General features: G+C 45.4%; 2 protein-coding genes across 2 annotated transcripts in view; one reads left to right on the top strand and one right to left on the bottom strand.

The window, feature by feature from the left end:
* Nucleotides 1-4,952, bottom strand: part of LOC118229568 (collagen alpha-5(IV) chain-like) — a 26,874-nt gene extending 21,922 nt beyond the window's left edge. The window contains exons 1-8 of the mRNA XM_035421627.1: nt 4,675-4,952; nt 2,670-2,726; nt 1,757-1,846; nt 1,585-1,629; nt 1,384-1,428; nt 1,225-1,287; nt 859-912; nt 233-259 (exon numbers count right to left, since the gene is read on the bottom strand). Of these exons, the coding sequence (XP_035277518.1) occupies nt 233-259; nt 859-912; nt 1,225-1,287; nt 1,384-1,428; nt 1,585-1,629; nt 1,757-1,846; nt 2,670-2,726; nt 4,675-4,755 (462 nt within the window). The 5' untranslated portion in view covers nt 4,756-4,952. The remainder of the gene's footprint in view (nt 1-232; nt 260-858; nt 913-1,224; nt 1,288-1,383; nt 1,429-1,584; nt 1,630-1,756; nt 1,847-2,669; nt 2,727-4,674) is intronic.
* A 1,647-nt stretch (nt 4,953-6,599) lies between these two features.
* LOC118229567 (collagen alpha-4(IV) chain-like) overlaps nt 6,600-12,878 on the top strand; it is an 11,584-nt gene continuing 5,305 nt past the window's right edge. The window contains exons 1-3 of the mRNA XM_035421625.1: nt 6,600-6,735; nt 10,136-10,178; nt 12,792-12,863. Coding sequence (XP_035277516.1) covers nt 6,680-6,735; nt 10,136-10,178; nt 12,792-12,863 — 171 coding nt within the window. The 5' untranslated portion in view covers nt 6,600-6,679. The remainder of the gene's footprint in view (nt 6,736-10,135; nt 10,179-12,791; nt 12,864-12,878) is intronic.

The raw sequence follows: 12,878 nt of genomic DNA, 5'->3' as shown, positions 1-12,878 counted from the left end.
CACAAACGTTTAGCAGTCCAACAACAGCTGATACATATGCATCTCTCTCTCTCTTTTTCTCTCTCTCTCCCTCTCTCCCCCCTTCTCTCACTCTCCATCTGTCTATCTCTCTCAGTCTCTCTCTTTCTGTTTCTCTGTCTCTGTTTCTCTTGCTTTTTCTGTCTTTCTGTCTCTCTTTCCATGCACACACACACACACACACAAATGCACACACATAAAAACACAGACATACCTTCGGTCCAGGTGCACCCCTAAAACCCTTTTAAAAAAAAAAGAAACATCAGTCATTTGTTTCTCTCCAACTGTTGATGTCAGCTAGAGGCAGTGCCGATCGCTGCTATAAACACTCTAGGCAGTTGTGTTTATCATCTCTGGATCACACAATCCACCTTGGTTTTTTGTTTTTTTTTGGGACACTTTGGGCTCAGTACAGCCTCCTTCTTCAGGGCCACCAAAACCGTAGGGCTGGCTCTGGGTAGAGACACTGAGGGACTGTTGAACGGTTTCAGATTCACACTCACACGAAGCACACTGAAAGGGTAACTGGCAAAACATACAGCGCATGAACCGAGGAGCTAAACACAGATGAAGAACCACACCGAGAAATAAGAGAAATAAGAGAAACCGTATGAAGAGCCGGAAGCCATGATGACACCCAAAGAAGGGGCGGGCTGACTGACACTGCATGTGACCTATGACCTCCGAGAGTTATCACTGACAGTGCTGACAGACCAGCAGGAGAACAGTCGGGTCTGACAGATGAATCAGCGTTTGAATTAGAAACACTGGCTGACCAACGCACATACAGTAGCTATAACTGACAGCTGAACTTTGATGAATGAGGGGAAACTGTCTTACCATTGGTCCGTCCAATCCAGGATAACCAGAGAGACCAGGATAACCTTTTTCCCCCTGGAGACAGACATATTTGAGAGAACCAGAAGCACATAGGGCACAGACAGGCAGCCATGTATATGTTTTTTTCCAGTCAGTGTAGCACGGATAGGTAAATGTGTGTGTCTGTGGAGGGATACAGACTGGTCTGTGGTGTTTATGTGTGTGTGTGCGAGTGTGTGTGTGTGTGTGTGTGTGTGCGTGTGTGTGCGTGTGTGTGCGTGCGTGTGTGTGTGTGTGCGTGTGTGTGCGTGCGTGTGTGTGTGTGTGTGCGTGTGTGTTGGGGTTTGGTACAAGGCAATACAGACAACAAAGCTGGCATTAGTGCACCTTTGTCCCATTGCATCCTGGGAAACCTGGAGGTCCCATCTCTCCCATATTTCCTGGCGTTCCCTGCACAGACAGACACACAGACAGATATGACAATCCAGGGTGCAGAAAGGGGGATCTGTGGTGGATGCAGCCGTGGGGAATAATACGTTCACTCACTGGCAACCCTGGAGTTCCAGCAAACCCTGGTTTTCCTGGAGTTCCCTGTTGTAATCAGGAGAAATACAATTACCACACACACACACACACACACACACACACACACACACACACACACACACACACATGCACGCACGTACACACACACTGACGGGGATGATCATTAACATGATCGGCTCTAAAAAAAAAAAGGGGTGTCACCCGGTTGCCTTTGAATCCACGGGCCCCAGGAAAACCGTTGGACCCCTGTAAAAAGAGGGACAAAAAAACCAGTTTGCCAACTGACCTTCATACGCACTGCGCCCCAGTCAAATCAATGCAAACACCGCTAACCAGCCACGCGGCGCTCATGCGCGCGTGTAGCGCCGTTCACCTTCAGGCCCGCAGGTCCCACTGGTCCCTCGAGTCCCGGAAACCCGATCAGCCCACTGGGTCCATCGATCCCGGGGTACCCTTTCTCCCCCTGTAGGAGAAAGAGGAATTATGGGCAGGAGGCCTGGTATGGCTGCCGGTGACACAGGGACCGATCCTTTAGTCAAAGAGGCTCACTGGTCCTTCAGATAAATCTTCCGGGGATTTATTACAATTTATGACCGGTAGGTCGCACTGTCTTGTTCCGTTTTCAGGTTGTTTTGACTCAGGCAAGTGGAAATCAGGCTAAGGACCAAGGTCAGGATTTATCTGGGGCTGGGAAATGCTCGTTGTTCTTTTTGAGTCCAAGTGCGCAGCGATGTTTAGTAAATGAACATCTTAGAAAGACATGTCAACAGTCATTCTGCACCAGAAACAAACTGATTATAAATCAAGTCAGAATAGACCTGATTAATTGATGAATTATGTTCCGTTATTCATTTTACCAATGGGAGGACCGTCACAAGCAACACTGAAGAAGTCTGGGATGAGACATTATAGAATGCCAACAAGAATCTTCTGCAAAGGAATTCAAACAGTTTGGGAACTGTTTGACTGGATAGGGGAGAGGAAGTAGGGTGTGACAAAGATTCTTGGGATGTGACGGGGTGTTAGATAGGAAATGGAGGGTTGGAGATGTGATGAGGGGGTCAGAGAAATGATGAGGGGGTCAGTAGTGAAATGATGAGGGGGGGTCAGTGAAATGATAGAGGGTCCGAGTAATGATGGTGGGGTAAAGTGAATCACGGGGGGGGGGGAGGGTCAGAGAAATGGTGGGAGGTCACAGAGATGTGACAGGGCGTCAGACAAATGATGAGGGGGTCAGATAAACTACTTGGGTAAGGGATGTACTGTGGTTGCATTGACCTGCTCACCTTGTCTCCTTTCACTCCTTTACAGTGGCACCTGGACTTCCCATTGCACACGCACTCCTGGAACAAACAGAACGACCGTCAAGGACAACCCAAGGGCAGACCTCCCCCACCCCCCACCCCCCACCCCCAAACCCAGTTCCAAGGTGCTTTCCCACAAAATATATAAATGAGGAATTGCTCCAAACCGGGAAGACAGAGGGGGGGAAAAAAATGGCGTTTCCCAGGAAAATAGCTGAAATCGGAAGTCTGCTCTATGTCCAGCCTGCGTAAAAGGATGATAAACGCACACCCGGGAGCACAGGTGTCAGCGCTCTTCACCAGTTTACACGAGCCTCCAGCGGGTCCGTGGCCCCAGGGTTGTGTGCTTGAGCGTGCGCGTGTAGCATTGCCGCTAATAAGGCAATGCTACACGGTATTAATGGGTGCAGTTTGGCACAGTGTTTCTAACTCTCAGCCCTACTTAAACCTGGCGAAATCTTGAGCTTTATGGAAACAGAGGAGTGTAGCCCAGTGGGTAAGGAACTAGACTTGTAACCGAAAGGTCGCAGGTTCGATTCCCGGGTAAGGACGCTGCCGTTGTACCCTTGAGCAAGGTACTTAACCGAAATTGCTTCAGTATATATCCAGCTGTATAAATGGATACAATGTAAAAAATACTATGTAAAAAAGTTGTGTAAGTCGCTCTGGATAAGAGCGTCTGCTAAATACCTGTAATGTAATGTAATGTAAAAGGCATTTGAGGGGGTCGAAGGTCACTGACTTACTTGTGGTCTGTTATGCAGTGTGTATGTCTGTGTGTAGTGTGTAGTGTGTGGTTGGTGATGGGCTGTATGTAGAAGCGTGCGCTATTGGTTGAGGCTGACCTGTGCACTGTACTCTCCGGACCAATAAATTCAGACAGAGCGTACTGGTAAACAGGCCATCAAATGTGGCCCCCTTGGCTTATGAAAAAGGCACTTTAGGAGGTCAAATGTCATTGTCTTACAAACTTATGGTTTGGTATGCTAACAGTCTATAAGTCCAGCGCTAAATCTCTTGACTCTTGTTTGGGGTGAAATAAACAGGCCCAACGCCGGACACCCTGACGAATCACAGAGCCCCGTACGTACTGTACCACACCCTCCCAGTCCTGGGCTCAACGTGACACGCCACAAATCTATGCAGTGTATTTGTACACTAACCATATACACAAAAACATGTAATAATACGCTCAAATGTTCAAGCACTTACGCTTCCTGCACGCACGCAGGCATGCACATTAACTGAGCATCCAGCAACGATGCAGATACACACATGCACTTTTTCCCCCACACCTATGTGCACATCAATTGGAAGTATTATCAGAAGTCTGTTGTCGGTGCATACACACACTTTTACAGCGATCACACTTATGCAATATATACGTATGAATGAAGTCCTCACAATGCACTGTTTTTTGACACTGCAGGTACATACCGTATGCACGTGAGTATATCTGTGAAACTACAGACTGCACTGCAAATACACACACACACAGCCTCAGAGACTGCACATATACACACACATAAATTAGAGAATATGCATACAGCACATATCTCAACTTGAGAATTAGTACTCACGCTCATACACATATGCTGATCATACACGCACTTGCCACCCTAACAGCAACCAAAAAGAAAAGCAGCGTCTTTCATTACATTACATTACATTACATTACATTACATTACAGGCATTTAGCAGACGCTCTTATCCAGAGCGACTTACACAACTTTTACATAGCATTTTACATTGTATCCATTTATACAGCTGGATATATACTGAAGCAATGCAGGTTAAGTACCTTGCTCAAGGGTACAACGGCAGTGTCCTTACCCGGGAATCGAACCTACGACCTTTCGGTTACAAGCCCAGTTCCTTACCCACTGTGCTACACTCCTTTCAGATGCGCAGGTTCGTTAGGCCTAACTCTGGAGCACCACAAACGTTTCCTGAGCTAGCGAAGTGAGAATAGCCACATAGCCCTTACTTTAGCCTCCAGCGCAAGCGCGCTCAGGACCAGGACCAGAGCGGCGGGCAGCAGCAGGGCTGGGCACCGCGGGCACGCCATCTCATCCGTCCAGCGCCAACGCAAACCGTCCTTCTTCTGTCCGTACGGTCACCCAAGATCCCCTCTCTCTCTTTCTCTCTCTCTCTCTCTCTCTCTTTTTCTCTTTCTTCCTCCGTCCCTCCGAGATGATTCTTCGCGAGGCGAACGGCGACGGGGTACTGCGGGAATCGGGGGGAGGGGGGGGTGATGCCGGGACTAGGGAGCCGGTGGGACGTCCCACGTGCAAGTTGGGAGTTTTGTGCTTATAAAAAAGAAAGAAAAAAAAAGAAAGAAAAAAAGAAAAAAAAAGGGGGGGCGGCGCTACCGCGTCTCTCCTGCAGCCGCGCGCGGGTCCGGCGGATATTTACCAGAGGACGATCCGGAGGGGCACACGACCGACAGCGGGACCCCCCTACTCACGAGCCCGAAGGTGAGCCTCCTCAGAACTCTAAACTCAACTTCAAATCATTCAGACCCCTTTAGGGCCAGTGCGGGGAGAAGGAAAATGATGGGGCTGCTGCGTTTGCATGAAGAGTGCGGGACAAGCTGTGTGGACTGTGTTATTGCAATGAAGGAAGTTTGAATGGTGGTATTTGATTGGGCACAGGTTCTTCGTGACTTAAGCTACTATATTTTATGGGGCGACATAGCTCAGGAGGTAAGACCGATTGTCTGGCAGTCGGAGGGTTGCTGGTTCAAACCCCGCCCTGGGCATGTCGAAGTGTCCTTGAGCAAGACACCTAACCCCTAACCTCTAACTGCTCTGGCGAATGAGAGGCATCAATTGTAAAGCGCTTTGGATAAAAGCGCTATATAAATGCAGTCCATTTACCATTTTGCTGTTTGAATTGTCACGATGCGATGTACAATTCTACACCATTCTACACCACTGAACATTTACTACACACCATGCACCATTGATTCTGTCTCTTTTTTATCATTGTAAGTAGGTCTAATTATCTACAGTACCAGCACTTCATGTTAATTCATGTTAATTCAGGTGTTCCTGTGCCATGTTAGTTTGGGTGGTTAGGTTGAATGGCCATTAGGAGAAGCGGTTATGCATCATTTCTGTGGGCACCACAAACTGCACTGGCACAGTAACCCTGGGGTGTGTTCATGTGGTCTAGTAAAACCGTATGTACCTGCTGCAATCACCAGCTTCATTGGCTGATTGCTTGATTGATTCCTTCATTCATTCATTCATTCATTGAATGAGCTTGCCTTTGTATCTTTTACAGATCTATTTAGAAGTACTGCAGGGCATGCATGCATTCATTCATTCATTCATTCATTCACCAACTGTTTTTGTTGATTAAAATGTGCCTTAAAACAGCAACTTTACAGTAATCCTGTAGTAATGTTTTTTTTTCTTTTTAGTAGCATTTTTGCATCCAAAAATCTCTAACAACTTATAAAATATAAAAGGTCAAAATCAGAGCAAAATGTTAACATTTAATGAAAAGATCAGAGTAGAGTAATGAGTACACTTGACTTCAGCATGGAAACTCTGCCGAGGGTGGGGGGGGGGGGGGGGGGGGGGGGGGTGGCTGTTTGTGACGTCCCACTAAGTAGTTTCTTCCTCTGATGAAAACTCAGTATCTGCTGTACAATCCAGCTTTGACCAGGGGTGTCTGTATTCTGAGTTCAGGTTACAGCACTGTGTGTGTGTGTGTGTGTGTGCGTGGGAGCAGGTATGAGCGTTTGTGGGGGGTCAAAAGAGAGGTAATTTTCTTAACCCAATATCCCTGTCTGTTTCCTGTGTAAAGCATCTAGGTGTCGCTGTAAAAAAAAAATTCAAAAAAGTATTTCCATGCAAATGAAATGGAACTGAACTGAACTGAATTGAGGTCAGAGTGCGTTTGGATGCCGAGGCCCGGGCGTGTTCTCAGGACTCAGAGGCAAAGAGGCGTGGCCTGCGGACCGCGGACCGGACTCTCATTGGATGGCTGGGGCGAGGAGAAGCGCCGGCCGCATCAGCTGGTGTCACCTGACCCTGTGGTGAGAGCGTTCCTCCCTTTCCTCCAATCATCAGCCGACCCCTTACCCGCTAAAAACGCACCCCCTGCAAAATTTCACTTCCCGAATGTGCGTTTTTACGGGAAAATTAATCGCCTGAACCGATCGTCAAACGTTTGCCGGAAAGAAACTGGCTGCGTTGCCATTTAATTACGGAGGGCGTTTAATTAAACAGGGCTGATAAAACAGACACTTAGCAAAATTAATACGCAGATAGCACATTACAGTATAAACTATTCTCCGAAACACTATGTTTCTCTCAATCATTTTAATTCATTTCACTTTATTAACAATTAAGCAGTTAATTAGGTGGAAAAATTCACAGCAGTCGACAGCTATCTTTCTCAGTTTTATAAAGTGGTGGGTAACTGTAGCGTATTTTTTTTTATTTTACATTTCAATGCTGCAAGACATTCAATCACATCCGTGGATTAACTGAACACGTGTTTAAATCTCAGCCTCTGTGGGATTCCAGGGCCTGGTGTAGCCTACATGTAAGGATTCTTTAAAATGCAGGTATTCTGTGGTCTAAATGCTCTTGAAAATGCATTCATTTCCGCAGCACTGCTATGAGTATGGGCTCAAATTAGTGCCAAAAGTATTTTGTATTTGTAAGCAATGACTTGTGCTTGCAACTTATGCTTCGTGTTTGTACCCTGCAAATTGAACCTGTAAAAAAACGTTGTTTGTGGATATAGATTTTCGTGAGGGGGGACGGTCACGTCTGTAAATTAAAAGCTGCATATGTTTTGTTATCTGAAGTGGTTTATTAACATTTGTGAACAGAAAAGGTACGAATGCAAAACACTTTTTACGTGCGACACTCCCTCTAAGCCTACATGCAACGCACAGTTTACAAAAATAAAGTTACAGGCAGACGTTTGGCCATAGACATGTACATAGACGCCGCATTGACTTCTTCGACCCGTTGCTGCGATACGTCAACGTCGCCGCCATATTGGACCAGGCAAGACTGGCCTGAAAACTAATACAAGTGAACGGGGGAGCTGCGGTTTTTCTGGATAAAAAGCACTGTAACGTTTACATTTCTCAACCGATTTCAACGAGTCGTTTTTATATTCAAGGGTTTATGATCTACGTGGAGTACAAAAAAAAGTTTTATCTCCAGTTACTTAGAATCTCGATAGTTAGGCTATAGGCTAATCGCTGCTAGACGCTAAAGAGAGGCGTGTGTATCAACGTTAGGTTTACGTGAACTGAATTACTTAGCGTACATGGTGGAAAATTATTCATTGTCATAAGGAATTGCCACAGTCTAAAATCTATCAAAATATAACCGAACTATCAAAATGTATATCCACAAACGCAACGTTTTTTACTGGTTCAACTTGCAGAGTACAAACACGAACCATAAGTTGCAAGCACAAGTCATTGCTTACAAGTACAAAATACTTTTGTTTCAGTTTCAATTCGCAGTGTACAAACACAAACCATAAGTTGCAAGCACAAGTCATTGCTCACAAATACAAAATACTTTTGGCACTAATTTGAGCCCATATGTGAGCTCATAGAGAATGTGAAAAAATAAACAGCGAATTACCTGTTTCCGTTGAAAGTGGGTTTAAGTGGTTACTATCAGAACCGGTCTGAACGGCTGCAGGGTCAAAGGAGCGTAACCCCATTCAATTGTATACAGATGACATATATATACAGATGTGGACATTTATGTGTGCTGTCTAGTAGTGGCCTCCATACCCTCCAACAGTGCTCCCCTCTTGTGTAAACCCAGGAAACCAGGAGATAAACAGTTTCAGAGATTTACATGCTGTCACTCAGCTGCGTCCCCATGACGACACCACATTAAAAATGCCCCTTAATTCTATGGTAACCCTTAAGAAGAGTATGTTTTTTTCAAAATTCTAAGTGTTCTAAAACTCCATGAATTACCGGTAGTGATTGTTACGCCAGCATTAGAATGTTCAGTTGAGAACATTCTATGTCTGTATTGAAATCTTTTCACTCTTAAAATGGACAGCAGGGCGATAAAGTGATCAGGGAACTGGGTGTGTAATTATCAGAGTTGCAGGATCAATTTCTGGGACGGGGGCACTGCACCTGTTAGCAAGGGGCATGTTGCCAGGATTGTTTCAGTAGTTATCCACCTGGGTAAAAAAAATTTTTTTTTTTTTTTTTTACAAAAACCTTGACCTGAAAGCATAATACAGGCTAGAAATCAAATTTCAGAAATCAATGCATTCATATGAGCATGTAAGCTGCAGACTCTGTGCAGACTATCTCCTATTTTACACCCTCCATACATCTTGTGTGTTTCCAGTGATGTAAACTAAGAATGCACACGCCCACACATTCCGGTAATCTCTGTATATGGAAGAAATACTGGCACAACATTTAAGTGAAAAGAAGAAAAATTGAAAGTAAACATTTATTTTTTTCAACATAAATCCTATTCGTCATTTGAGGTGTTGCCTTGGCGATGCAGCTGAGTGACAGAATGTGAGTCTCTGAAGATGTTTATCTCCTGGCTTCCTGGGTTTACACAGAGAGGAGAGCACTGTGGGAAGGCGTGGAGGCCTCTATTAGACAGCACACGTGCGTGTCCACTCTATCTGCGCACGAGTGAATGGGGGGAACCTTCCGTGACTGTGCAGCCGGTTCCGACCGGTTCTGACAGTGCCACCTAAACCCACTTTCAACCGACACGGCTAATTCACCCTATTTATGTTTTAACAACAGCTTTTAACAACTCGAGGAGCAGCTGTGAAAATCAGTGTCCTTTTATGAGCATTTAGATTGTAGAATTTATGCTAATTAGGGAGCTCTTATGCCCTTGACACACCCTTCCCTACTGGTAGACTGTGGACTCAGTTTAAGCAGAATGTTCTGGTCCTGGTAATCTGTGGATGCTGACACATTACATGCTAGCTGCCTAAAAAATTAATGAGGGGAATGGAGCTGCCAATTGGCACCTGTTACTCAAATATTAACTGTTGCATTGTTAAATTAGGAAAAACAATTTTATTAAAAACACATTGGTAACAATCAGTTTAAAGGCGAGTTCTAATTCCAGCTCAAGAGTAGGATTGCTACTGTAGGACATTTAAGCACTTAAGTAATTGAAAGTCAAAATCAGTCAGTCTCTCTCTCTCTCTCTCTCTCTCTCTCTCTCCTCTCTCTCTCTCTCTCTCTCTCTCTCTGTCTCTGTCTCTGTCTCATCCAAGTCTTTTCAAGGATTCCATGGCGATATCTTTTTTTTTAAGCTGCCTGATCACAAATGCATTCCAATCATTGGTTGACTGGCTTGTTTAATTGGCTGATTGGTTTGTTTAATTGGCTGATTGTTTTGTTTAATTGGCTGATTGGTTTGTTTAATTGGCTGATTGGTTTGTTTAATTCCTCGCAGGTGGTTTGTACTTTTTCAGCTCTCCCAGCGAAGGGCCGATGGGGTGAGTTCAAACTTCCGAATCTCTGAGCACTCTGAACAGCCGCTGATTTTAAACATATCGGCGAATAGGAAAGTAGAAGCTCTTCACTTCCGTGTCGTAACTGCATTCAAAAGGACAATAAATGTCAGTAGTTGCAGAACTGTGGAATGTGTTGTATGTATTGGTATTTCACCAATGCATACAAACCCGAATGCAGCTGCTTGGTATTTCACCCGTACTGTACTGTTTGTATAGAACATGTGGTTTATGGCGTTTGTCAGCACGTTGACAGATATTTGTATGAGAGAGCAGTGCATGGTGAACAGAACCCTCCCTCGGCAGACAGACTCGTAGTATTTTATCAGTGGAAGAGATGGACACAGACGCAGTTTGTGTCTCTCTGTGCCCCTGCTGGACTGCAGTTTGTGCTGTAGTCGGACACATTTTCTCATGATTTCCAAGCTCACCTATGCTGAATCTTACTTGTGCTACAATAGCAGTACATACACTTATGAGACCTAAAAAAAAAACAATGAAATAGATTCTAGAATACCAAGTGATGTGGTGTGATTGGAAGATTAACTAAAAAAGGCTTCTGGTGATTGGAGGGTGGGGATTTATTTAGGTCAGTGGTGTCAAACTCGTTGCCATGGAGGGCCGTGTGTATGCAGGTTTTCATTCCAGCCTCAGATCTTGATTATATAATTAGTTAAATTATTTGCTGAATTAGGGATGCAGGTTTGTGCACAATGGTGACCCGACGTCTATGGTGACCCGCATTGTCTAAATAAAAATTCTCTTATATTCTGTGCTTCAATGCAGTTAAACGCATATGGCTGAATGAGTAATTGGACTCAATTAAGGCAGCATTAATTGGTTGGAATGAAAACCTGCATACACACGGCCCTCCATGGCAACGGGTTTGACACCACTGATTTAGGTGGTTTGTAGTCCTACCAAGGATTAACTGTGAATTAAGAGTGGAATGAGCGGTCATATCAAAAGTGAAAGAGGCGGCAGGAAGGGGAACCGCGCCTATACGAAATAATAAATCACCCTTCTCCCACAGTCAAAACATTTAAGCACGATCTGGGCCCGGGGAAATGTAAATATTTCTGAAAAGCAGTTGGTTGTTATTTATGCATTGCAGGAAAAGAGATCTGGAGGACCGTGTGGGGGTGGTGGGGGGGGGGGGGGGGTGCCTCATTCCGGAATGCGCATCCCCCCCACCCCCCCCAAGGCTGCCATTCTCTTGACAGTAGCAGCATGATGCCATGTTACATGCCATCAAATTCACTGTAGGCTACGGAGGATTTCTGCATGTAACTCTTTTCATGACCCCAAATGTGCCTTGTTTATGGAAATGGTAAATGGTAAATGGTAAATGGACTGCATTTATATAGCGCTTTTATCCAAAGTGCTTTACAATTGATGCCTCTCATTCGCCAGAGCAGTTAGGGGTTAGGAGTTAGGTGTCTTGCTCAAGGACACTTCGACATGCCCAGGGTGGGGTTTGAACCAGCAACCCTCCGACTGCCAGACAATCGGTCTTACCTCTTGAGCTATGTCGCTCCAATCATAAATCATGATTAAATTAAATGCAGTGCACTCATCAGAAGCTGATGTCTTGAATTTCCCTGTGTCCCCATTGCTTTGCAATGATAGGAATTTGTTTTGTGATTTAATGGAACGCTGTCTACATTTCACAGCCCAGTCTGTGTCTCTTTGTGAGGTGTGTTTTAGAGTACCTGTGTGTGAGGTGTGTTTTAGATTACCTGTGTGTGAGGGGTGTGTTAAACTACCTGTGTGAGAGGTGTGTTTTAGATTACCAGTGTGTGAGGTGTGTGTGAGAGTATCTGTGTGTGAGGTGTGTGTGAGAGTACCTGTGTGTGAGGTGTGTGTGAGAGTACCTGTGTGTGAGGTGTGTGTTAGAGTACCTGTGTGTGAGGTGTGTGTTAGACTACCAGTGTGAGAAGTGTGTGTGAGAGTACCTGTGTGTGAGGTGTGTTTTAGATTACCTGTGTGTGAGGTGTGTTTTAGATTACCTGTGTGAGAGGTGTGTGTGAGAGTACCTGTGTGAGAGGTGTGTGTGAGAGTACCTGTGTGTGAGGTGTGTGTTAGAGTACCTGTGTGTGAGGTGTGTGTTAGACTACCAGTGTGAGAGGTGTGTGTGAGAGTACCTGTGTGTGAGGTGTGTGTTAGAGTACCTGTGTGTGAGGTGTGTGTGAGAGTACCTGTGTGTGAGGTGTGTGTTAGAGTACCTGTGTGAGAGGTGTGTGTTAGAGTACCTGTGTGTGAGGCATGTGTTAGAGTACCTGTGTGTGAGGCATGTGTTAGAGTACCTGTGTGTGAGGCATGTGTTAGAGTACCTGTGTGTGAGGTGTGTGTGAGAGTACCTGTGTGTGAGGTGTGTGTTAGAGTACCTGTGTGTGAGGCATGTGTTAGAGTACCTGTGTGTGAGGTGTGTGTTAGATTACCTGTGTGAGAGGTGTGTGTGAGAGTACCTGTGTGTGAGGTGTGTGTTAGAGTACCTGTGTGTGAGGCATGTGTGTGAGAGTACCTGTGTGTGAGGTGTGTGTTAGAGTACCAGTGTGTCAGCTCTCTGTCACAGTGCTTGTTGGTTGCTGGTTGCAGGGAGAGTTGCTGGAACCCTGCCGTGGGAGAGACTGCTCTGTGTGTCAATGTTTCCCGGCGAAAGGATCTCAAGTAAGTGGCCCTGAC

The sequence above is a fragment of the Anguilla anguilla genome, chromosome 6 (assembly GCF_013347855.1).
Source record: "Anguilla anguilla isolate fAngAng1 chromosome 6, fAngAng1.pri, whole genome shotgun sequence".
In the NCBI taxonomy this organism is placed as follows: Eukaryota; Metazoa; Chordata; class Actinopteri; order Anguilliformes; family Anguillidae; genus Anguilla; species Anguilla anguilla.
This window is presented reverse-complemented; position numbering and strand designations above follow the sequence as displayed.